This window comes from Bubalus bubalis, chromosome 9 (assembly GCF_019923935.1).
Source record: "Bubalus bubalis isolate 160015118507 breed Murrah chromosome 9, NDDB_SH_1, whole genome shotgun sequence".
NCBI lineage: Eukaryota > Metazoa > Chordata > Mammalia > Artiodactyla > Bovidae > Bubalus > Bubalus bubalis.
The window spans coordinates 59,388,501-59,413,731 of record NC_059165.1 but is presented as its reverse complement, the minus strand read 5'-3'; the positions used below and the strand labels follow the sequence as shown (position 1 = coordinate 59,413,731).

At 46.8% G+C, this 25,231-nt stretch overlaps 4 protein-coding genes and 1 long non-coding RNA gene across 16 annotated transcripts in view; 3 read left to right on the top strand and 2 right to left on the bottom strand.

Moving 5' to 3' along the window:
* LOC102409452 (ankyrin repeat and KH domain-containing protein 1) overlaps positions 1-3,418 on the top strand; it is a 104,772-nt gene extending 101,354 nt beyond the window's left edge. For 2 of the 3 annotated variants that reach the window (XM_025292570.2, XM_025292571.2), the window contains 4 exons: positions 835-1,086; positions 1,633-1,808; positions 2,503-2,667; positions 2,946-3,418. In XM_025292570.2, the coding sequence (XP_025148355.2) occupies positions 835-1,086; positions 1,633-1,808; positions 2,503-2,667; positions 2,946-3,005 (653 nt within the window). In that variant the 3' untranslated portion in view covers positions 3,006-3,418. The remainder of the gene's footprint in view (positions 1-834; positions 1,087-1,632; positions 1,809-2,502; positions 2,668-2,945) is intronic. The other variant, XM_006070779.3, reaches the window with a different exon arrangement.
* A 5,840-nt stretch (positions 3,419-9,258) lies between these two features.
* EIF4EBP3 (eukaryotic translation initiation factor 4E binding protein 3) lies at positions 9,259-11,201 on the top strand. The gene is made up of 3 exons (XM_044947581.1): positions 9,259-9,520; positions 10,524-10,697; positions 10,857-11,201. The coding sequence occupies exons 1-3, from the start codon at positions 9,355-9,357 to the stop codon at positions 10,883-10,885; spliced, it is 369 nt and encodes a 122-aa protein (XP_044803516.1). The 5' UTR covers positions 9,259-9,354; the 3' UTR covers positions 10,886-11,201.
* Positions 11,202-12,143: 942 nt separating this feature from the next.
* SRA1 (steroid receptor RNA activator 1) lies at positions 12,144-18,252 on the bottom strand. The gene is made up of 5 exons (XM_044947580.1): positions 18,085-18,252; positions 17,834-17,959; positions 13,290-13,498; positions 12,718-12,826; positions 12,144-12,564 (listed from the first exon to the last, which is right to left on the bottom strand). Exons 1-5 carry the CDS (start codon positions 18,107-18,109, stop codon positions 12,353-12,355), a joined length of 681 nt encoding a protein of 226 aa, XP_044803515.1. The 5' UTR covers positions 18,110-18,252; the 3' UTR covers positions 12,144-12,352.
* Positions 18,171-20,076, top strand: LOC112586899. Its single transcript, XR_003111381.2, has 2 exons — positions 18,171-18,308; positions 19,441-20,076. It is a non-coding gene; the product is annotated as an uncharacterized LOC112586899 (long non-coding RNA).
* Positions 18,886-25,161, bottom strand: APBB3 (amyloid beta precursor protein binding family B member 3). 10 transcript variants are annotated; one of them, XM_025292580.2, is made up of 13 exons: positions 24,777-25,150; positions 24,342-24,505; positions 24,186-24,262; positions 23,348-23,408; positions 22,992-23,138; positions 22,742-22,909; positions 22,483-22,488; positions 22,210-22,324; positions 21,986-22,070; positions 21,659-21,742; positions 21,278-21,393; positions 20,948-21,139; positions 18,886-19,436 (listed from the first exon to the last, which is right to left on the bottom strand). In XM_025292580.2, exons 1-13 carry the CDS (start codon positions 24,777-24,779, stop codon positions 19,200-19,202), a joined length of 1,455 nt encoding a protein of 484 aa, XP_025148365.1. In that variant the 5' UTR covers positions 24,780-25,150; the 3' UTR covers positions 18,886-19,199. The 10 variants fall into 10 exon arrangements, with proteins under 10 accessions (XP_025148365.1, XP_025148366.1, XP_006062757.1 ...); XM_025292581.2 differs by having other exon boundaries at positions 22,742-22,869; positions 23,348-23,445; positions 24,777-25,145; XM_006062695.3 differs by having other exon boundaries at positions 22,742-22,869; positions 24,777-25,142.
* Between the last annotated feature and the right edge of the window lie 70 nt (positions 25,162-25,231).

The following is a 25,231-nucleotide window of genomic DNA, read 5'->3' as shown; positions in this document are numbered from 1 at the left end:
GGGTCAGGCTATTCTTTCAAGCCAGATTTGAAGTTACACTGAGACTTGGATCAAGAAAAGAGGTACAAAGAAAAGAGAGAAACTGAGGAAGAATCTGCTTACCTTCTTGGTTTGAGTTCAGCTTTTTTGTATCCTCTATTTTCTGATGAACCACGGCATTTTTATCAAGAGTCACCTCTTTTAGTATCCAAACCACCATCTAAGGATCTAGTTACTTTATACCAATCTAAGCATCATTTGTTATTAACTCATTCAGTATATCTGCCTTGAGTAAAAAAAAAAAGAGAAAAAAAAAAGGGAAGTAATTTTATAAGATGCTTTGACGACAGTATTGTGAAATGGTTGTATTTAAATATCTAATCAGTTTGGTATGATTCCTCATTTATTTTTACATTTGAGGAAACTGTATTGCCATTTATAAGTAAAAATATTCCTCTGTTCTGACTTATTTCAATATTTAGAATAGATGAAGTTCTAAAAGGATGTGAACAGGATTTGATTTTTTTTTTTTAATGAGCATCATGAGGTAGTCAGTGAATATTGGTCCTTTGACAAAAGAACTACAGCAAGAATAAATACGGCCTTCTTCCTTTCTAGCCTTGTTCAGTTCAATTAAAAAAAAAAAATTTAGACTATTTGTACTTGCTTCAGGCAGTAGTAGTATAAGATAATGTATACATAACTCATATATTTTCATTTGAATGATCTTGCAAAATGAAAATTTTCTTTCCAGAACCTGTATTGTGGAATAGATCTTTCCAACAAGGTTTCTCATATTTTTATAATTTGAATTTTTATATGTAATAAAACAATAGAGAAATATTTTGCCACCAGGTGACTCTCCTATTCCATCTGTTTCTTCGGGATCATCTTCACCTCTTTCAGCCACTTCTGCCCCGCCAACATTGGGCCAACCAAAAGGAGGCAGTGCCAGTCAGGATCGAAAAATCCCTCCCCCCATTGGAACAGAGAGACTAGCCCGAATTCGACAAGGAGGGTCTGTCGCACAAGCCCCTGTGGGAACCGGTTTTGTCGCTCCTGTTGGACACAGTGGAATCTGGTCATTTGGTGTCAATGCCATGTCAGGTACGGTTATAGTGCCCTCTGTCTGGAGGGATAGCTTGAGTAAATTGTGAGATTTTGCCTTTTAAACTTAGTTCCTTATCTAAATAAGCTTAATTCCTACACTTAACCAGTAGGATTGTTTAAACCTTTGAGGAGCCCAGTCCAGTCTCAAAGTCTGGAATGTTAGTTTGGGTTATATATTAATAATAGATGTAATGTGTATGATAGTAATAAATGTAATAAATACAGAGTTAATTAGAAATTAAAAATTCAAAGCATACTTACTTTCCCTCTTAAGCTTTTCACTGGAGAATGGGACAATCATTTGATTTCTTTCAGATAGCATTTAATCTTTTGAAGGACAAGGTAGAGTGTTTGGGATATTCCGAAGACTACATCCAGTTACAGGAACTTGGTTTTTTTTGGATTGCAAAGATTTTTATGAATGTGTCCTGAGCTATCAAAGGAATGCTTTTGATTAAATTTAGTATGAAAAACTCCAGTGGTAATGTTTTGTTATTTTATCCAGATAAATATCTAACTCTTGATTTCAATTCTTTTTTCTAGAAGGGTTATCAGGTTGGTCACAGTCTGTGATAGGGAACCATCCAATGCATCAACAATTGTCAGACCCAAGCACATTCTCTCAGCATCAGCCAATGGAGAGAGATGATTCTGGAATGGTAGCCCCCTCTAACATTTTTCATCAGCCTATGGCGAGCAGTTTTGTGGATTTTTCTAAAGTGAGTTGACAAACATCATTGTAACTTGTTTACCACTTTGCCAGCCAATGTAGTCACATGTTAAGGAGTAATTTGTACTGAAATAATTCTCCTTTTTGGTTATAACTAGTTTGTTTCTATGAATTTGTCAGATCTTTTATCTATTTTCAAAAGTGGGTTATGTTGTTTATGTTAGTTTGTCCTCGAACTATCCTGAAGATGCTGCCATCTTCTTTCCAAACCTGGAAGATTTGACTTTTGCTGCTTTGCATCTGGCTGCCACAGCTGAGAAGGGAGGCCTCTCCCTCTCTGGAAAGCTGGCTCTGAGCTCACCATTGCGCTCTTGTCTGCTCTGAGAGCTTCCAGGTTGCCGTAAAGCCAGACTGTGGCTGCAAGCTATCATGTAGAATTCCCTTTTCTTAGCACAAGCTAAGCTACATTTAGTAAATCTAAAATGTGGGAAAGTTGGGGTATTATATGTTCATAAAATATTGGAAATTTCCCAATCATTGAATATTGGGTTTAGTTGTTTTCTCTATTATCAGTGAAAATGTGTTGCTGATGTAGATAACTACTTTCGGTTTCTCAAGACTGTACAGTGGTGCTGTACATACTCTGGAGTTCTTTGAATGAAGGGAAATGAGAGAGATCTATGCTGGTATTATGGAATCATCATTTACAGTCACTTCATGATTACACCATTCTGCTGTTTTAGGGTCTACCAATTTCCATGTATGGAGGCACCATAATACCCTCCCATCCTCAGCTTGCTGAAGTTCCAGGAGGCCCTCTGTTTAATGGACTTCACAACCCAGATCCTTCTTGGAACCCTATGATAAAAGTTATTCAAAATTCAACTGAATGCACTGATGCCCAGCAGGTAAAATGAACTTAATGCTCTTTTATTTTTCAGATTTATCATGTCATCCTTTTAATTCTTTGGGTAATACAAGTTCTGAATATCAAAAGTCAAGACATCTTACCACCTTGATCTGAATTAAGTTTTTCAATATCAAGATGATGCTACTTAACATTTTGTTTCATGTACTGTATTCTTTCTAGGCAGAAACAGTGAATTGCCATTGCATTTATATATTCGTTTTGTAAATGTCTAAAGATTCCTAATTAGAAATTCCAATTTTTCCTCCCCCTTTTCAGATTTGGCCTGGCACGTGGGCACCTCATATTGGAAACATGCATCTCAAATATGTCAACTAAGTTAGAAGGTCTTACTCTTTAGCCTTGTTTGAGAAATTTTGACCTTGGAAGAACCCTGGGGATTTTTTTTTAATGTGCCTAAGAAATTTTCTCTGAGGCTTTAGCAATGGAAATTTGATTGCCCATTGTATAAGAACAAATTGATTTCCTAACCACCTGATTATGTTCTCTGGTTAGTTTAGCCATTTTGAAATTAGTGCTTTGGGCTAAACATACTGAATGCTACTTGTATGCAGAAAAGAATTAGATGATTACATATTTCAACCTTTTAGGGTGGTAAATACATGTACAATTGTTTACATACTTAAAAGGAAAAAGTTGAGTAAATTTCTTGTCATATAGTGGCTCTACTTAATGTAGCCTGTATTAATGTGAAATATTTACCAGAATATTCAATAAAAAGATGAACAGTGTTTAGAAGTGGGGTGTGATCCTTTCAGTGGTCATGCAGGTACTGCCCAATCCACAATCATATTGAACTAGGTTGTTATATTTGTAATAGTCTTCTCACATTTTACACTTTAGAGTTCATTCTTAGATTGCCTTGCAAAAGCACTTTTAGAATAAGTTGTATACTTAATCTGTTAAACATTCCTTGTTCTTTGGTTTTCTTGCATATATTTTTATAAGCGAGAATGTTTCAAGCCCCTGTAATGTATCCTATCTGATTTTAGCAGATAGGCCATTAAAAGGTTTAGCTCTTTATGGATCATGAATATGTTAATAAGAACAGTAGGATTTCAGTCAGATGACACTGAACAAACTTAAGACACCCAGATCACCCTTCAGACTCCTTTTGTGCTTCCTGACTTTTTAATCTAAAGATTTATTTTGGTTATAGGTGTTTAAGTTTTGAGTTGGGACATAGGAGGGGGTGGGATGACTCATGTAATTCTGTTGTATTGTCAAATCAGCTGAATGTTTATAAATATGTGACTAATTCTGAGCTTAGTTTCATGAAGAGCCAATATGGTCAACAAACTAAACTCAGGAACCCTGGAATGGATTGCTTTGGCCAAACTATAGGCTATGCCAAGAATCTGATGCAATAGAGAAGAAAAAAACTATCCCAATGAAAAGAACAGTTATCAACTTGTTCATGTTGTAATGTGGTTGAATTACTTGGTCTTAGATAAAAGCAATCTAAAAAAGAAAACAAAATGTTGGAGACTGATAGAGAAGCCAGAACACACTTTGAGGCAAAGTAGCTTGCACAGAAAAATAGTAACTAGGAGCACAGCCATACGAGAAACACTTTTCTACTCTCATACCAACAGGAGTTCTTAATCTTCTCTGCCCTCCTCCTAGAGCCACCACTAGATGAGATACACCATGGTGTTCTATGTTAGACATACCTGGTTCTTTTGTCTTCTATATTATATTACATATGAAAGATTTCTTATTTTCTATTTTGATTGGATTTAGAAACTATCACTGGTGTTGAAGCTATTGCCTTTGTAGTGCTTAATAACCACATCAGGTAGTCTCAAGAAACCTCCTCACCTTGAGGAGAACAAAGGACCCCTAGGATCACCTGCATATCTTGCTGTTTCCAGTTATCACTAATAACAACCCCCCCACAAAAAAATCACTGAATATTAGTGAAATGAATGGAACTACTCTTGATGAAACATATAGTGAGAGATAATATTAAGTAAACTATTCAGTGGGACAAAAAGTAAGTGGTGTTCTATCTTAACTAATTAAAGTACATTTGAATTTTTGGAAGAGCTCTTCCAATATCTTCTACACCCTGAGGACAACAGAATGAGAAACTTTATCTCAGGTCAGGAACTAGAACCCAAAAGAAGAAGATACAATTATAAGAAACCCCCTAGGAGAATTAGGAACAAACAGCAGCTGTGCAGTTTGTAGCAGCTATTTAGGATACCCTCCTTCCTGTCCTCTTATCTGTACTGCCTTCTTTTCTATTTGAATCCCAGTAACCTACTCCCCACTACATTTTGCCTGCTATAATCTCTTCTTCCTCTGTCTTGCCTCTTCCTGGCATTACTTTACTGCTATTTTACCAACCTGAACCTTGGATTAAACCTAGCTCAGGTAAGAACTTAATTATTTTCAAATATACAAGGGATTTGTGGGGAGGCAGAGTGGGTAGAGTGGAACAAGTGTCAGAAAACTAAATTCTCTTTTCATTTCTGTTACTCAATACTGTGTGACCTTAGGCAAGTCATTTCTCATCTCTGGGCTTCACTTTCCTCATCTGAAAATGAAATTTAGTATAACTGAACTCAAAAGGGTCTCCTAGTTCTAACAGATTTACTTGTCTCATGAATGAGAATATGCGGTATAGGACTGCTAGAAGCTGATGCATTGCTGAGGTTTGAGAGCCCCTACTATTTGTTCTTACATGGAATCAAAAGCCTGCTGTTGTGAGAGCCATTATTGATTTTGGGGATTTAGTGGAGGCAGAAGAAAACCTTGCACACCCATAGTGAGCCCTCAAGTCATTAAGAAACATCCTGCTGAAAAAAATAAAAAGAACATCCTGCCAAGGCATAGATCAAACCCTATGAATAACAGCTCATTCAAGAAATAAAACTGTATCATCAAGGTTTCTGAACCTACTCATTTCAAGTAGTGTTCAATAAAATAAAATCCCACCACCGATAACAGTATTGATGTTTTTAAGACCCTTTAAACCTATTGTGGCTACAGTGTGCTGACTTGCCCTTTTATAGGCCAGTCTGCTTCCTTCAGTCCCTGCTCTCAAAGGGGAAATTTCATCACCTCAGCTAACCAGACCGAAGAAGAGAGTTGGACAGCCAATGGTGGCCTCTCCCAACCAGAGGTAAGAGATCTCAGGACCTGGAACTATAGTTTCCATCTTGTAAATTCTCACCAAGTCTTTCCCAACCTCAAAATTAGTATAGGAGGTACCATCCTTAGTTTGAGGTGGCTTTTAGAAGGGGAAAGGCTGATCATATTAGAGTTTCAAGCCAGACAGGGAGGACTACTTAGTATACACAGTTCTGTCCCACTGTTTTAAGACCTTTGTACCACATTGTAAACCTAGGAAGAGGCAAACAAACTGTATGAAAACAGCTTCTGAACATCTTGTTCTCTGGTCCTGGAGCTCTTCTACCAAGAAATGTGGCTGGTTGTGACATCTTCCCAGTGGACCCTGTCCTGGCGGGAGAGACTCTAATAATGCTGCATTTTCTATTCATGCTCAAAGATTTGTCACCATGTGTCAATGTTATTGACAGGTTACTTTGCCTTCACTCTCTCCAGTAGGAAATGGTTGAGTATCCAAAACTTAAGTGTGTTAAGACCACATCCAATAAAGGCAGGAGCCTACACTTAAAGACCTAATTTGGAAAACAAGATTGTAAATCTAATGATGAGATTGCAAACCTATTTTGTGATTGCTTTTCATCTCTTCCTGTTTTATTTTAATGATACTGATGTTAGTTCACAGTAATTTGCCTGGTGGCAGAGACCTAGTATTTCCCTACAGGTTTAATCAGATCTCTGAGTTTAAGTTGTTTTTCTTTTTAAAGCTCCTATACTCTGATGGTCAGTAAGTGTTGACAAAATCCTCTGATTTAAAATCTTTCTTGGTCCTTCATGCAGGTTGAATGGATAATGGATCTGGCTTTCTCTCTAAAATCCAACTACCTATTCTCTAGTTCCCCAACCCTTGTAGCACACAGTGTCTCAAGAAAAGTAAGCTTCTGGTGGTAGTCTTATAGTAGTAGTAACTGCTGCTGTTGTTTTATAGAAGAGATTAATAGACGGGAGACCTCACTTCCATACTGATCCTTCTTGACAGCCTTTGACACTTGTCTCGTAGTTGTTCTGCTCTCACTGGTCTTTCCCAGTCTCCTTTGGTGAAATCCTCTTCCTCCACTACCCCTTAAAGAAATGTTGATGTGCCCAGGTCTCTTCTTTTGGTGAATCTTCTCCCCAAGGAATCTCATCCCACAGCCTTAGATTTTATTCCACCCAAATCTGAATCACTAGCCCAGAGTTCTCCCTCTGTAGCTTCAGACCTGTACATCTGGCTCCTTACTTAACATTCTCCAGTGTTTTCCATCTGAACATTCCACACACATTATATACTCCCCAATATAGTAATATGCCCCTCCCCTTGTTTTCCTTATTATATTGCTGCTGCTATGTCACTTCAGTCGTGTCCGACTCTGTGTGACCCCATAAACGTCAGCCCACCAGGCTCTCCTGCCCCTGGGATTCTCCAGGCAAGAACACTGGAGTGGGTTGCCATTTACTTCTCCAATGCAGGAAAGTGAAAAGTCAAAGTGAAGTCGCTCAGTCGTGTCCAACTCTTAGCGACCCCATGGACTGCAGCCCACCAGGCTCCTCCATCCATGGGATTTTCCAGGCAAGAGTGCTGGAGTGGGGTGCCATTGCCTTCTCCACCTTATTATATTAGTTGGTACTATAAACTACGAAGACTCTCAAGTCAGAAGACTGGGACTTATCCTAGCTTATCTCCTTCCCACCCTACCCTTAAATCAGTCACCTTATCCTTATCCTCTGTGTATCTGGATCCCCTTCACTTCTCTCCATCCTCACAGCCACTGTCTTCTTGCCCACCCCATTTCACTAGGCTGGAGTCTTCACCTTCAGTCTCACTATTCTCCATCCCATCTCCCACTCTCCTCATTAGACTACTTACCTTGCTTAAAAGTTGAGTTATCATAGACGGTTCCTCACAATCTGATCCCAAGCCTTATGCTCCAGCACTTATTATTAAAACACTTCTTTCAGGTATATACCACTTTATAAGAGGCTCAAAAGCCTTTTTGGAACAATAAAACATTCATATCCTTGCTACCTGAAGGGTCTGCATCACCTGGGATTTTATTAAAAGCCTAGAATTTCAAGTTCTAATTACTGTATCAGAATCTTCATTTTAGTAAGATCTCCAGGTGATTTATGTGTACAGTAAAATTTGAGAAGCAGTGACTTGTAAAATACTTTTTTTTTTAGTAAGTAAAGAAATCAGAGCTGAAGGAAAATTTGGTGAAGCCAAAGCTGAAGTAATACTGATAAATGCATGAAATCAGGTGGCCTATAATTAATTGGCTGGAGGAGAAGGGGGACACTGGTGAAAGGTATACTGATTTTGAGGAAGCCAAACAACAAACCAGATCAAGTTGAGATTTTTAGTATACTCAATTTAGTACTTACTCTCTTACCATCTCTTTGATGCCTTCTTTCACATCACCATGCCTACATCAAAAAATCCTTTAAGAGGCCACTCTTGGGCCAGTCGTTAAGACTCCACACTTCAGTGCTTCCACTGCAGGGAGCTTGAATACCATCCCTGATTGAGGAACTAAGATCCTACATGCTTGGAGACTTGGCCAAAAAAAAGCCAGACTCTGTGTTGCCAGAGGGCTAAAAAAGCAAGCCCTCCTCTCCAGCCCCCAGCCCTTTAGTTTTCTGAGGTTGTGAGGTTAGCTAGGAAAGATTAAAGGCAGGAGGAGAACGGGATGACAGGATGAGATGGTTGGATGGCATCACTCACTCAATGGACATAAGTTTGAGTAGACTCCGGGAATTGGTGATGGACAGGGAGGCCTGGCGTGCTGCAGTCCATGGGATCGCAGAATCAGATACGACTGAGAGATTGAACTGAACTGAGGTTAGCTGTGGCAGAGATCAAAGAACAGACCTATTGTATCTTCCAACCTTTATTCATCCTTTAATCAGTCCACTTATTCCACAACAAATGTTTGTGCACCAGGCCATCAAGGCACTTTAACTCTGTACTGAAACTGATTAATGGGGGGCATAATAGCTGTGCTCAGGGGCACACACTTAAATCAGACACACTCAAGTATGAATACTTGTTCCTAATACAAGATCCATGACTTCCAACCATGACGTAACCTCTCTGGGCTTTGGTGTCCTCACTTGTAACTGTAACTAATAATAGTGTCTTACTATCCAACTGTTGAGAGGAATGGATGAATACAAGCAAAAAACGTGTGCCATACCTCACGCGTTCCCAGCACCCGCTGGAAATAGTAAATAGTAAATGACTGTGCGGCTGCAGCGCTCATAGGCAAAAGCAGGCTGGCCTGTTTAGGGCCAGGAGGAACGGGAGGCCAGGGCAGGTCCGGGGACACTCGCAAACTTTCGCTGAGTTTGGGGCTTGCTTCCGCGAGGGTAGGGCGTGATCTTCGGGTTGAGTGACGGCCGGCCCGCCCCCGGCGTGACGTCGTCCCGGTGTTGTGGCTGCGACCGCACATGGTAGGCAGAGTCCGCGACAGACTGCGCTCTGCGTCCTCAGCACCAGCCACTGCCTTCCTGCTCTTTCCGTTCGCTATGCCCTCATCCACCAACTGCCCGATTCATGGGGGCAGGGAAGGGCTGCCCGACTGCTACGGCAGCACGCCGGGGGTGGGGGGCGGGCCGGGGGCACGCTATACGCCGCAATCCCCGGAGGTCAGAGGGCCGGGCCAGGGTCGACAGGCAGCAGGCAGGCCTGAATGTGCTTGTCGCGGGACGTGGGCAGGGAGGTGCGGGCCTGTAGTTGTGTGTAGGCCCCCTTGCAGATTTTAGCTTTTAGCAGGGTGGGTTCTTGGAACCTATGTCCGGTTCCCTAAAACTTCGAAGTGATGCAACATGGCCTTCTGCCTATTTTCCGGGTGACTCCGGGCGGAAATCATCACTGTGGCCTGGGTTCTGGGCTCCTTGTTCACCCACCCCTGCCAGTATTGCTGCCTGGGAGTTATAGTAGGAGCTTTGGCCCCTTGGCTGTGTGGCCTCAGCAGGAAGCAACTGGGTTTTGCAAAGCTGCAAATGGTGGGGATCAGGGGCTGGCGGTGGGGGCAGTCAGGGCAGGGGCTTTAGGCCGCTGTGCTGGCTGGGTTGCCTAGTGCATGATTGGTGGAGCAGCCTGGAATCATACCTACTTAGGGGTTCCTGCCACGCAGGCAAAGGGGAGGAGTGAGAAGAGGTAGGGCCTTGTGAGGACATGGCAGGGGCCAAGTCCTCTGGGCTGAGCTGAGCCTAACAGGACTTGAGAGGGGTCAGGATGAGAAGAGCCTGTCCTTGGGTTTCACAGGAGGAGCACTGCCCCTCCCTGTCCAAGCCCAGGTGGCAGCACTAGCCTTCACATCTGTTCTTTGGCTTCCTCATCCACCTGGGGCTGAAGGGCTAGGCCCTACCTTTTGAACCAAATAGGTGAAGTTCAGAGCCAGCAGAGGACAGGAACCTCCAGAAGTTCTTGAGCTCCAAGTCTGGTGATGCTCCTGGAGCTCCCCTAAACCAAAAGCCCCTGCCTAGACCAGCTGGGATGCCCCACTTGCTCTATGGTGCTCAGATACATCTTGGTTAGGGCCAGAAGCCTTTCAAGTGCTGTGAGAGCTAGTCAGCTGAGATCCTGACTGGGCTGCAGAGCAATAGCCCTTAAGAAAAGGGGAGATGTAACCCCTTGGCACCTAAAAGACCTGTGTCTGGGGTCCCAAACAGCTTTGTACCCAAGCTCCTGCCTCTTACCTAGCCCCTACCCCTTGACAGGCACCAGGATCATCTACGACCTAAAGTTCCTGCTGGAGTGCAAGAACTCGCCCACTGCCCGGAGGCCTCCCTGCTGCCTCCCCCAGATTCCCGGGGTCACAGCGCCTCCAACAGCCCCACCCCCCAAGCTAGAGGAGTTGACGGAGCAGAAGGAGACAGAGGAAGAGATACCCGGTAAGGAAAGCAGGCCCTAAAATCTTAATATGGCTTTGAACCCAAAAGCCCCAATTACGTAGATTGGGGGTGGGGGTCAGTTCTGAGGGGGCTGTCTGAACTAACACTGAAGCCACAGACTGCCAGCCCAGCAACCAGTCCTGCCCTTTCTCTCCCCAGATGATGAACAGTTTGGAATGGACATCTAATCCAGTGCAGATGACCACATGTGGAATGAGAGGACTCCCGTCACGCTGCTGCCGCTACCTCCTTTCTCTGGGGTATCCAAAGGCCTACTGGCCTCATCTAATCCAGAAGGGGGTGATATGTTGGTTCTGGGCCTCCATGTTGGGTCTGAGGCAGCTAGACCAGGGATAGGAGTGGGCAACTTGCCAAGCCCTTAGCTCTACTTTCTCTTTGGTCTGTAGGCACTCCTCCCAACCCCTGGCACTTGGTTACAGCTGAGGCTGGGCCAGGGGAATGGAGAATGTCACTTTCTGACTGCTTAGTAAACATTCAAAGAAATGCCTTGGCTCCAGTGTTCTCCTCAATGTTGATCTTCCCAGCTCAGCCATAATGTAAGGGCCCCAGCAAACCTGGTTAGGATTAGAGGTCCCAGGTCCCTTCCTAGCTCCCTCTGGGCCCACTTTGAGCAGCAATTAGACCCTGAGGCAGACTTTGGGGACAGGTCATAGGAGCTGCCAAACCATAAACAGCAATAGCCTGACCCCTGCCAAGGGCAGTTCCAGCCTTTCCAGGAAGCACCCTTCCCGGAATTAGCCTCTCTAGCAGTCCCTCCCCAGTTGTTTCAAAGCAGGAAACAAGAGGCAGTGCCCCAGCCTACAGCCTTCTTTGATCTCTCCCCATGCCTTTTCTGCCTCCTACCTGTAAGTACCAACCTTATTCCAACACTGAAAACCTGTACTCTCCCTTCTCACAGCATGATGTGAACCTCCTGGCCCCTTCCACCTGGTTCTGTTGTCCTCAAAGTGTTAGAAGACCTTAGGGCCCAAACCGAGGCAGCAGCTTATTTGGTGAGTCAGATAAAGAGTCATAATCCTGCTCCCCCTCCCCTGCCCCCATGGGGAAAAATCATGTACCCATATTGCAACAATCTGGTCTTTTTCACCTTCAGTTTATATAGCTATGTTATAATCTCTGTAGCACTTGCATACGTCAAGGGTGATGCAATGCAAATAAGCAGTCTCCTCCTCTTAAGAGAAAAAAATCTCCCCATGCTATTTGAGCCTTTGTTTCCATGTTGAAACAAAGTCATCCAAACATAGATGACTCAGCCCAGAAAGGGATGTATGTTTCCATGTAATTTGGGGGAAAGTGCCAGGTGATACTCTACTCATGCTTAGCAAGGCCATTCATGATGAATAGAGGAAAACAAGAAGCAGAGCAGTCAAGGACACCAGAGGGAACATATGAAGGGCTCGCTCATCTCTCCTACCCAGGGCCCACTATATTGAGATGTTTTTATTGAAATGCATATGGTATGATAAAGCAACCTCGTTGTGGTCCAGGTGAGACCTCTTCCCCCAGAAACGGGTCAGGCCAGAGTTTCCCATGGGCAGACCGTCTTCCCAGTGGTAAAAAGGAGTCAAGTTAGAGAAGCCTTCCATGCCAAGGCACAGGAGATGGTGTGAGATGAGTCTGGGGAACCCACAGGATCACAGGTCATGCTGGATGCCTGGTACAGTTTGGTTCTGCTCAGCTGTGGCTATGGATTTCTCTTCATTGGCCTCCTCCTCTGAAAACAGACTCCTCTTTACCGCAATTAATCTTTTAACTCCCACCATCCACTGACTGACCTCAGTCACATGGTCAACCATGAGTGAGCGGTGGATGTCATCTGCTGCATCCCACTGGTGGCTTGAAAGCTCTGAGGAGAGAGAGGGGCTGAGCAAGCAACCTGGAGCCAAAGATATAGCTGCCACTCCTCCCCCCTCCCCCAGTCAAAATCTCAGCACCTAGTCCAACTCGGACAACCATGGCAGGATGAGGGGTTAGGCTATACCAAGGGACCCCACCACACCTTGCACCAGCAGAGCCATCCTCTTCTTTACAGGCATTGACAGCTTCCCTCCAGCCCACTGTTCCTGCAGCAGAGCCAGGCGTCGGCTGATGTCATCACATACCTGCTTCTGCGAGACAGAAGCACCCTCCAAGTCAGTGCTGCCAGCCCTGCAGGGGCAGGGTAGGCAGCACATGCTCTGTCTGGCCCAGGAATTTTATACTCAATCTGAGTTACGGTTCTTTACAAAAAGATTAGAGGCCCAAGAATCTGATGAAATCTATGGATCTCTTTTCAAGGAAAATGTGTGTATGGCTAGAATTTTTAAATTTCTGGAGTTTTTCAGATGGTTAAAAATTAATTCTATAGTGTTGCTTTACAATAAGGAAAGTGAAAGTGTCAGTCGCTCAGTTGTGTCCAACTCTTTGCAACCCCATGGACTGTGGCCCACCAGGCTCCTCTGTCCATGGGATTCTAAGGGCCAAAGAGGTGAAGACCACTCTACTTTCCTTTAAGACTGCTCATCAGGTCAGAGGGTCTACCTTTGGGAGCCACACCTGCATCTGGCTGTTGATGGGAGCTTTCCCACTTACCTTTATGTGGCCACGGCAGTCCTCCAATGCCCGTTCCAAAGGTCTCAGTACATCTTCCAGCCGAGTCTCAGACTCAACGACTGGGGAATCCATGGGCTCCGTTCTGGAGGGAGGACAGCTCCCCACAAATTGGGGGGGTCTGGAAGCCTTACTTGAAGGAGGTGGAGGCCCCATTGGGGGGAGCCCAGGAGATGTCTCTGAGGTAGGGACTGAAAAGATAAAGCAGGATCAAGCAAATGTGGCTTATATACAAAGAAAGAAAAATGGATGCTGTGGTAAAGCAGAATAGTAGTAAAGGACCCTACCTAGACTGAGTGTTCAAGGAAGGCCTTCTAAGGTGATGTCAAAGTTTGCCCTAATTCAACACAATGTGACATTTGGCAAGTTACTTTTAACCTCTGAGCTTGGGTTCCTCTTCTATAAAATGGGGATATTACAGTAGCAGCACTTACTTCACAAGGTTACGATGATTAAGTGTAAGAATATAGGTACAGCTGCTAAACTGAGTAGCAAAAAGTGCTCACAAAGTTAAGAACTTGGATGAGATAGATGCAGTCATTAAGAGTTGAAGGAACCAGGTACTAGGGTATAGGTAACGGCAGTGCCCAAGAGAAGGGAAAAGTCTTGACGTTCAAGGACCAGAAACAAGGCCTGTGTGGTTAGAAATGCTTAACACTGAGAAATTATGAGCTTTCACTAGAAAGGTAAGTAGGGGTCCAGACCCTGCAGGACTTTGGAGGAGTTTGGTCTTGAGCTGTCTGTGCTTAGTCGCTCAGTCATGTCCGACTCTTTGCGAGCCCATGGCCTGTAGCCCACCAGGCTCCTTTGTCCATGGGGATTCTCCAGGCAAGAATATTGGAGTGGGTTGCCATGCCCTTCTCCAGGAGATCTTCCCAACCTAGGGACCAAACCAAGGTCTCCCGCACTGCAGGTGGATTCTTTACCGACTAAGCCACAGGGAAGCCCAGGAATACTGGAGTGGGTAGCCTATCCCTTCTCCAGGGGATCTTCCTGACCCAGGAATCAAACTGGAGTCTCCTGCATTTCAGGCGGATTCTTTGCCAGCTGAGCTACCAGAGAAGCCCAGTTTTGAGCTATTACTCCTTTAATGGTAACGGGAAACCATTGCCAGGTTTATAAAAGCAGGGGGTGATGTCACTAAACTTGTGTTTTATGGCGTTCACTCTTTATGGTCTGTGAAAAGTTGATGAGAATAGGTAAAGAAGGGCAGGGATACCGGCTGGGAGGTTAACAACAGTCCAGGAAAGAGAATGCTGGCATGGACTAGAGTGAGAGTAGACAAGGGGAAATGGGGTGGTCTGATTTATTTAGGAGGAGACAGAACAAATCTTGATGGAATGGGGGTGAAAGACAGGAGCCAAGAGTGACTCTTGGTTTCTGACTTTGATGACACGATGGCAGAATCACTATGAAAAACGAGAATACTGGAGAAGAAAAGTCAAAAATTACTTTCATGTATTAATATGCACATGGATGATAATTCATCTAATTGGTCTGTCAATTTGACCTCACCTCCAGTGACCATTCTCCTTCAGCATCTCATCATCTGCCTTGTTTTCAACAACAGTGTCCACCCCTCCTAACCCTCTAGCGCAGTTACTCAGATTTTCGAGATGCATTAAAATCACTCCCTTTAAATTGATATAGCTACAGGGACTTCCCTAGAGAAGGCAATGGCACCCCACTCCAGTACTCTTGCCTGGAAAATCCCATGGATGGAGGAGCCCGGTGGGCTGCAGTCCATAGGGTTTCTAAGAGTTGGACACAATTGAGCGACTTCACTTTTCACTTTCATGCATTGGAGAAGGAAATGGCAACCCACTCCAGTGTTCTTGCCTGGAGAATCCCAGGAACGGGGGAGCCTGGTGGGCTGCCGTCTATAGGGTCGCACAGAGTCGGACACGACTGAAGCGACTTAGCAGCAGCAGCAGCAGCAGCAGCACAGGGACTTCCCTGGTGGTCTCCCTGGTTGAGAATCCACCTTCAATTGCAGGGAGCATGGGTTTAAATTCATAGCTACAGATTTTAAAAAACATCTAACACTGCCTGAAAATCCTATACTTTGCCTCGTTTTTCTCCTCTTCAGAACAATTATTTCCACATCTTATCGCCTATAAACTTTTCTACCTTCTCCCTTTATTTTCCTTTCCTTGATGTCTACTTCTGGCCCTGCCTCACATTTCACCGAGAAAATAAAGGTCATTAAACAGGAACGCTCATCTTCTCACCACCAGTTCTGCCTACCCACCTGCACCTGGAGCTGCTTTCCTTTTTCTTCTAATAGATGAAAGGCTCCCGCTTCTCCCAGAGGCTCTCTCTCCAGCTGGGCTCTACCCACCTCTCTCACCTTCTCTGGGCTTTGCTCCTGCAGTCATCCCTTTCCCCTGAGCAATCAGTTCTCCCTCTACTGAGCCATCCCATCAGCACGCAGAACTCTCCCTTACCTCACATTCCATCCTCAGGTACTGCCCTACTTCTCATCACTCCTGAATGCTTCTGTTAGGATCACTGGTGATTGCTACGTCTTTCAAATCAAGTGGTCCCTTTTCTCCCTCTTACTTACTTCTCAGCAGCATTCATCAGGGTTCAATCAAGATACTACTTTCTCCCAGAGAGTAATTCTACTTTTCTTCCTTCACTGGTCATTTCTCAGCCTCCTTTGCTAATTCTCTGTTCAACCTTGAAATGCTAGAGAACACTAGGGTTCTGTCTTGAATCCTGTCTTCACTTTTTGTACTCAAGTTCATGACATTAAATACTATTCATATGATAGTGACACATTTCTATAATTCAGGCCCAGAGCTCTCCCCAAAGTAGCAGCCCAAATTCAACATGGCCAAGACAGAAATCTTGCTTTTCTCCTCCCCTGCCAAAACCCAGTTATCCCATATCAATGAACACCGTCCAGTTCCTCAAGTGAAAAAATGTAAGTTACATAGCCTCTTCTTTCACCTCACCTACTATATCTACTCATTCCTACTGACTTTCTCCACATCCATCCAATTACTACTACCTCTAGTACTCCTACCCCTGGCCAAATTATCATATTTTATCTGTGTTATAGTTTTTTTCACTTCTTCCCTAAAATATGTTTTCCATAGAGCAAACATAGTGATCTTTTTAAACATGTAAGTCAATCAGTGTTTCTCAATCTGGGGAGATTTTGTCTCCAAACCTCTGGAGACACTTTTGACTGTCACAACTTAGGGTGGGTGCTACTGGCATCCAGTGAGTAGAAGCCAGGGATGCTGCAGACATCTTACAATGTACCTACATGTACAAGACAATCCCTCACAAAAAAGAATGATCTGGCCCAAAAGGCCAGTAGTGATAAGGTTAAGAAACTGATTTATATCGTAACTCTGCAGTGTTATAGGTGTGGATAATAGAGGGATGAAAAGAGCTGAATCTGAGCCCCCTATTCAGGGTCACATCAGTCGTCACTCAATCATGTCCCACTCTTTGCAACCCCATGGACTGTAGCCCACCAGGATGCTCTGTCCATGGAATTTTCCAGGCAAGAATACTGGCGTGGGTTGCTATTTCCTATTCCAGGGGTTCTTCCTGACCCAAAAATCGAACTTGTGTTTCCTCAATTTCCTGCACTGGCAGGCAGATTCTTTACCATGGTGCCACCTGGGAAGCCCTTTCAGTGCCACAGATCATCTTCAACTCTATCCCTAGCCCACTATGCGCTAGCCATCAGATATTCCTTTAGTCTAAATTTGCCAAACTTACCTCTGGGCCTCTGCACTAGCTGTTTCTAATGCCTGGAATACTCTTGCACCTGATCTTTGCATGACTGCCTTTTTAATCCTTCAGGTTTCAGCTTAAATGTCAGCCCTTCAGATACCTTAGTTACCCAATGACTCTCACATCACCCTGTTTTATTTCTCTGCAGAGTCCTTACCACCATTTCATCTTTCTCCAAAGTTTCATCTTTCGCCAAGAAAACAAAACTTTTTGTCTTGTTCACTGCTGTCTAGTTTGCCTTCAAACACAGCAGGTGCTCAGTAAATGATACTGATTACATGAATGACACGTTAAGTCTGAGATGCTTATCATACAGTCCAGTGATGAGGTAGAACATACAAATGGATGTACCACCATGGGGTTCCGAGAAAAGATCCAAGTTTGGAACAGAATTTGAAAATAATTTGGTAACAAAAACTACATTAAAAACCGTAAGTCTGGATGAGGTCACCTAGAACGAAAGCAGATTCTTTGGAGACAAACCTGGGCAACAGATAGTTCAGTTCAGTCGCTCTGTCGTGTCCGACTCTTTGCGGCCCCATGAACCGCAGCACGCCAGACCTCCCTGTCCATCACCAACTCCCGGAGTCCACCCAAATCCATGTCCATCGATTCGGAGGAGCTCAGAAAAAGGCCTGAACCGAGCCCCAGAAGGACTCCAACCTCTCTCCCTCAGTAAGTCCTCAGAAGAGAAAAATAGGCTAGCGGGGCAAGCTTATCCCGGCACAGCCCATTTTCGGGGGCTCTCGGCACACAGGGCTCTCACGCACCTCTGGGGGATCCATCCTGGGGAGCGGCGACCCTCTTGGTGAGAGGCGAGCGCTTGGGTCCGCCAGCCTGGGTCTGCAGCCCATAGGAGAACTGCGGCGGATCGTTCCAGCCGCGCTCCGTGTTGCCTACAAAAGTGAGAAGACGTGAAGCGAGCCCGAGGGGGCCACAGAGGGTCCGCACCCCACACAGTAACCGCCCCCAGCCTGGGCCAGGGGAGGACCCAGCTCCCTAGCCCACCCGCCGCGCTCACCCGGCTTCACATACAGCTCCGCCATCTCCACTTCCGCACGGCCAGCGGGGCATCACGTCATTTCCGGGGCGGCCGCACCCAGTCGGCTGGGACACGCCCCCAACAGGGCAGATTTCCTGGACCCTCCAGGCAGGACAATTCAGGAACGCTGAAAATCGCCGTGGAGACCCTGCTCCAACTCCGTCTATGTCAGCTAGTTAACACTCGGGAGTGCTGACTATATGGTATGAAATGGGGCTGTTTTCCAGGAGGTGCTGCTCTAGGAGTTTAAGTCCCCTGTGGGTTCCCTCTCCAAATCACAGTTGCTCTCCGAAGCAAGTTTACACCACCAGAAGCTCCTGCCCCACATATGCCCCACTGTGATCTAGCCAAGTGGACTTCCAGAACTTCTGTCCACTTCCCTGAACGTTTACACTCTCTTGGTTGGAATATATTTATCTGGAAGCCTAGTACACTTTAAAGTGTCTCAGACCAGGTACTTCTGAGGTGTCTCACCTGAGCTCCCACAACCCTCTGAGACTTCCCAGTTGTACTGCATGTTATCTTCAGTCCTTGACTTTCGTTTATTTGACAGTCTCAGAAGGTGGAGCCCCTATTTGATTACACCTCCAATGCCAACTTAATGCCTAGCACAGAGAAGTCCTTTAGAAATATACTTGTTAAATGAAGTCAGATTTCCAACTCTCCCATCCCCTTATGTGACTATCAGCTGCCACCAACACCAAGAGCAGATATAGACACTTAACTCATACAGGCTGTTAACTCCCAACCCTGTCCCAGGCCCAATATACTTACATCCAGTGAGGTCACCGAGCGATTTTTATTTGTACTGATTTTGCTATAAAGTGTTGCTGAGGTAGAGCCAACTGTCCAGGGTTGGACAGGGGCAAGGAACACAGGGACCCAGGGAAAGGAGAGCCTGCAGCCTAGGTTGTGGTACAGGGCCTCTCAATCACCCATACAAACAATGAATTGGGCAATAGAGGGTGGGCAAGTGTCAATGGGGCACGCAGAGAAGGCTCCAAAAGGTGAGAGGCTACAGGCCCCTGGGGAAAGAACGGGTACAGAATTGGGCGTGGACCCAGAGCCTCATTCCCCAGTCCTCCCCAATTAACTTAGGGCATGTGGAGCAGAGAGGGTTTCAGCCGGAAGGCATCAAGAAAAGAGAAGACACCCCGCTTTCGAGGGGCTGCTCCCGCACCCCCAACCCCTCCTTTGAGCAGGGGAAGTGGCAGGGGACCTCCTGGGGAGTCCACAGAGCTGGTCCGCTTGAGCCGCAGGCGTGCGCGGGCCTGGGCACCCCAGGCCTTGCCTCGAGCTGCAGAGGCCACAAGACACTTCTGGTACTGAACCTAGGGAGAAGAGGAATGTGAGGATCCAGCTCCTTCTGGCCCCTGGACTCCCTGAAAGCTTCCGCAGGACAAGGCATCAGGAGGAAAAAAGCGGGTAACCTGCCATGTCTGGAGCCCCTACAACATTTACAGGTAGCTCATTAACAAAAAGTCTAAAACCTGGCATTTACTGAGCATTTAAGGAAAGCCTGACACTGTGTTAAGTTCTTTTATACTCTACTTGATCCAGTTATTTATCAGGTGTTATAATCACCATTTTGCAAATTAGAAAGTGAGATTCAATGAGAATACATGATTTACCCAAGTTAACAAGAGTCAGAAATTGATGGAAATAAAAACTAGTTCTGACTGTAGGGCCTGTGTTCTTAACCATACCCACCACTATGCTGGCTTTCTCTCTCTCTCCTTACAGTGGACTGGCCCCTGGCAAAGTGGAGTCCCTCGTCAAGGGGACGTTCTACAACCCGGTCCCAGTGCAAAACTGCCCTGCTCTTCTCTCTCCTGAATTCAACAGGGTTTACAAGGTCTTCTTACTTCTCTGGTGTCTTCCAAATCTTAAACCTGTACTGTAGTTTAAGTCATCTTCCAAATCCACAAACTTGACTTCACTGTCTTGCTCAAAACCTTTCAATGGCTTATCGTGCCTCAGGATGAAACAAACTCATCACCCTACCCTGTAAGTTCTGTGACCTGGATTCTGCCATTCTTTCTGCCCCTGTCTCTCATTCCATCCATCCTTCCCCCACCCACCAACCCTACCCCCACTGGTGTACTCCAGGTAAACTACATTCTTTCAGACACTGACATCCCTCTCACCTTGACCACTGTGGTTCCCTGTACTTGACAGCACATCTTTGAAACCACTCCCCTTCACTTGGATAACTTTCCTCTTTGGACTTTCAACTCTAAGTTTTCTATCACCTGTTTCAGAGAGCCTCCTTGAACCTCTGAAGGGGCCAAAGCGTCCATCATCCTGTGATGTACAACTTCCTTCTCATCTATCTCTGCTCTAACCTAACTGTTCTGTGAGGAAAAAGGCCATGCTTTCCACACCACTGAATTCCCAGGGTCAAGTATGGTTGAGTTCTGGCAACTACTCATATTTCAGTGAAAGTGAATTGAACTGAGTGCAAATGTCCCACATTCATATTCCCAGACACCAGAAAACAACCTAAATGAGAGAAAACAGGAAAGAGAATGTTCACCTTATAAGGCACAGCCCTTACACAATTTTGCTGAAATGTACGCATATGGACCCAAGTGTCAGAGCTTCTGACATTTAAAGAAAAACAGGAATAGCTATTATTATGTGAAATGTCCTGGCCTTTAGATATTGACAATTAAAACCTACTAAAAACAGCGTGAGGGTTAAATAAAATACTCCCGAACCACAGTCAGCCCTGGCATGGCTGGTCTGTGATCTCTGGAGAGGCTGCTAATCCTGAACCCCAGTGAACAGAATAGAGCAGCTGCAGGGCAATCCCACCCACCCATTCCCACCCCTAACTCACCATGCAAGCCGCCTGCACAGCTTCAGAGAGTCCCCCTGCATGGGGCTGGCACCAGAAGGCTGCACACTGGAAGCTCTGATGGCCCAGGTCGGCAATGAGACCAAAAGTGTGTGGGTCACGACCAACACCAATAAAGGTCACGAGGCGCACAGGACACTGCCACAGTGGTTCCTCCTCTGCACCAGCCTCTGCCTGACCAAATCAGGCCTAATCACTGAAGGGTCAGATACTAGCTGGACCCCTTGAGCACTTCCAATAGCAAGCAATAACCACTTAGCATCCCCGCCCACCCCTCCACAGCTCCCAACTTCACCCTTTTCTGGCTGGTACCTGAATGGGATGTGCAGTCATAACAGAGTCAGACACACTGAGCATGGCAGGGACCCAGGTGTCCCGGTCCCCACGGGTGGTGAGCGTACCAATGGCCTCGTTCAGCACATCCATGCCTAGGGGGGACATGCCCACCTCAGTGTCTCCCAGGCGTAAAGAAGGACCTGCAAGGAGTGTCTAAGCCCCTCTCACTGACTTAGGATTCAGAGAGATGGGAACAGAATAGCTGGGATCAGGCTTCAAATCCTAAGTGGAGAAGGGCAGTACATCCCAGGCTACAGAAGGCCATGGGAGCACTCTGAGAAATGGTGGTAGATCCTTCCTTTTCCACCTTCCACTTCCCTTACACAGCCCAAGCCCTCCAGCCCACTCAGTTCTCACCCATGGCTTTGGTGACTGGCAGGGTCCCCATGTACAGTGCCTCGTACTTCTGAGCAGCCTGGCTCACAGCATCCAGTAGCTCCACTGAAATATATACACCAAGTTGGTCTGGGTACTCTCTCAATGACCCCTTTCTCCACCCTTCTAAGGGAACTGGATTAAGCAGGAAAAAGGCCATGGATGTTCCTCCAATTTAGGATTTGGGATCCCTGGGAAAGGACACCTCTGAAGTCCTCTATCTGCAGAGAAGTACTAAATATCTCCCTCCCCATCTTTCACCAAAGTAGTCTGTTTTTGCATTGCAGCCCTGCACCCCCCCCCCCATACCTTGTCGAGGCAGGTCTTCAGGGGTAATGGGGTCTAGTGAGCAGCAAGGGGAATCACCACTGACCTCCACTCGCTCCGACAAGATCTGAAACATAGTGTAGACAGCATGCGGTGAAGGGAGGGGGAAGTGAGGTAAGGGAGCCAATACCACCCTAACCCAACAACCTTAGCAGCTTCAGACCCAGCTCCATACCCACATTCCCTGCCCGACTCCTGGCCCTTACCTGGGCACAAAGCCCATGTAGGGCACTGGCAATGGCCTTTGCAGGGACGTCACAGCGAAACACATGGCACTTGAGCATACAGCTGTCTTTGTCACCCGCCACAAAAGCGAAGTCCCTGGCAGGGTCAGAGATGGGGGTAGGGCAGGACTAGAGATGGGGCTGGGGTAGGCGTGGGGGCCCTGCAGTGTCTGCAGGAGGCTGGAAGTCAGAGTTAACACAGGGATGGAACAGGGAGATCAGGGCTGGAGCTCAAGGCACTTGGCTGTCACTCACCTGTCACTGTTCCAGAAGCATGTGGGAGCACAGGAGAGAATCAGCCCAGCCTCTCAGACTCTCCCCCGTCTGTCCCTGCTGGGCTGGAGCCCACCCTCCCCAACCAGGGTTGGATCAGGCAGGGGAGGCAGAGCTTGGGTCCATGTCAGAGGACCTGTGTCCAGGGGTTCAATACAGGGAATGAGCATCAGTGGGGATCACAGCCTGCAAGGGGGAAGGAGAAGCAACTCTCACTTCCAAGGATGCAGGGGGTCCTCACCGGCCCTTGGAGCTGCCCACACCCCATACACGGATGTGCACCAGGGGCTGGCAGTGGATCAGACTGTGGTCCAGGGGATTCACCAGGCTCATGGCATCCTTTTTCAGGATCATCAGCATGTTCTGGCCCTGCCAAGGAGAGGTCAGGCCGGAGCTCAGATGAAGGTGGCTGCCATGGGGAATAGGCAATTCAGGGACAGCCACCTCTGCTGGATGCTAGGTTGAATACCTCGAAGGGTCAACCAGCTCACCTCACCCCAGGCACCATCCGGGGGCTGGCTGCGGCTTCGGGTCTGGGCCAGCTGCTGGATGCAGTTATTGACAGCGATACTGCTCTTCCCCGGTACCAGGTCCTCTTCAGGTACTTCCACCCAGCCCAGAGAGCGGACTGCAAAGCACTGACGGGTTGAAGGAAAGGACAGAAGGCCCCTGAGTAAGGGAAGCAGGATGAAGCAGGGTGGGCAGTGTCACAGGCTCCACATATATAAACCCTCTGGAGACCTCCTTCCACCCTTTATCACCTCTGCTCAGCCCAGTCTCACCCCTGACCTTTCCCTGGGGGACCCTCCCCAAAGTCCTGGGCTGGCCCTCAGGCTTAAGTCACTACCTTAGCCCCTGGCTCCATTCTCTGGATGTAGGATTCTTCACCATACCAGGACAGAGAGTTACTGGAATAGAGCAGAGCTCGTAAAAGGACCACAATTCCTACAGAAGGCACAATGGTGAGAACCAGACTACTTGATGGGCACAAGATGTGGGATAAGAAGCAGAATATAGAGTCCCAAATGTAAACTCAGAGGGAGACAGGGCCCAGGACATATTAAATAAGTGTAATACAGAGCATGGCTTAGAAATTGAAGAAAAATTCAACACACAGGACATAGAATAAAACTTACAAACATGCAGCAGGGTCCAAAATGTGGACCAGTGCCCCAAATCAGGACAAGAAGACCCTTGAACACAGGATAGGAACCTCCATGGACAGAAGGTAGGGTAGTCAGCAAGATGTAGAACATGACAGGTCAGGATCCAGAATACATAAAACAACCATACAGCAAAAAACAGAGCTTGGATCAAGGAACGAAACACTGGGAGAATCAAGAATATGGGACAGAACCAAGAACATAGCGTGTATGTGTGTGCTCAGTGGCTCAGTAGTTTCTGACTCTTTGCAACTCCATGGACTGTGGCCCACCAGGCTCCTCTATCCATGGGACTTCCCAGGCAAGAATACTGGAGCAGGTTGCTATTTCCTCCTTCAGGGGATTTTCCTGAACCAGGGATCAAACCCACGGCTCTTGCATCTCCTGCATTGGCAAGTGGATTCTTTACCACTGTGCCACCCCAGAACTTGGGCTGGAAAGCAGACTGTAACAGGTCCAGCTGCATCTTTGAGTGCTATGGAACCCCAGGCTTTTCATTTCTGCCTGGCCTCTCCCCCTTACCTCTGGTCCAGTGAGCTCTCCAGGCTTGAGAAGGATCTCCCCTTGGGAGGCCGAAGTCCCCAAATCCCCTCTGTCTTCTGTAGAGAGAGGGATAGGTCAGTGTGGCAGGCTTAGGTCCACACATGAGCTCAAGCCCTCTCCTCACACTCCACCTACCTTGCCTGGGTCCTCTGCATCTCCTGACTCCCAGGTTGGGCGCTGCCACTGAGTGCTACCGCTGGGTACATGCCAATAATAAGTACCTGCAGCATCGCGGATCTTCCTCCAGCCAGGGGGCAGGCCTGGCTCCCCCTCCAGACTCTGGTCCCCCCACAAGTCGTCTACAGGAACGTAGGATTGGAGAGGGAGGGCTTATTTGTGGACTAAGAATAACACTGTCATAACCCTTCCTCCAACCCATATTTGCGCTTCCAACCTTGGATATTGCATTGCAAAGATCTGGGTTCATTTGTCCCCTGGTCCTCATCCCAAGACATAACGTACGCAAGTAACTTAAAGGCAGGTTCCCTGTCTTTGAGCCAAAGGTAGCCTTTCGCGCTCCCTCGTTTTCCCTCAGCTCCCGACCCTCCCATCTGGACCCTCTGTGCACACCATCGCAGTTGACCAGAATGATAGCCAGCATGTAATCCTTGCCCAGCATAGCCCTGGTCGCGTTCCCGCCGGCCTTCGCCGGCCCTCACTCAGCCCAGCACGCCTCCGGAGCTGCTGTGCCTACAAGTCCAGCCTCTTTGCGCTAGAATCCGCCAGGCCAACGGGCGCCGCACAAACACAGGGAGGAGCAGAGGCCGGGTCCTAGGGGAGGGAAAGGACCCGCCAAGGTAGCGCCTCGAGTCTAGAGGTGGGCGCGTGTAAACAAGACGTCCAGATCTCCCAGTGGCTGCGCGTTCGCGTCCGAGAGTCTAGGGGAGGCTCAAGGACCGCGGCGCACACGGTGACGTCACCGCTCAACAGTGAGCTCATCAAGCGGCGGAAAATCCTCCAGGAGAATGGACGCAGAACGTACACGCGAACAAGTGAGATCATCGCGTTCAGATCGTCTGCGCACG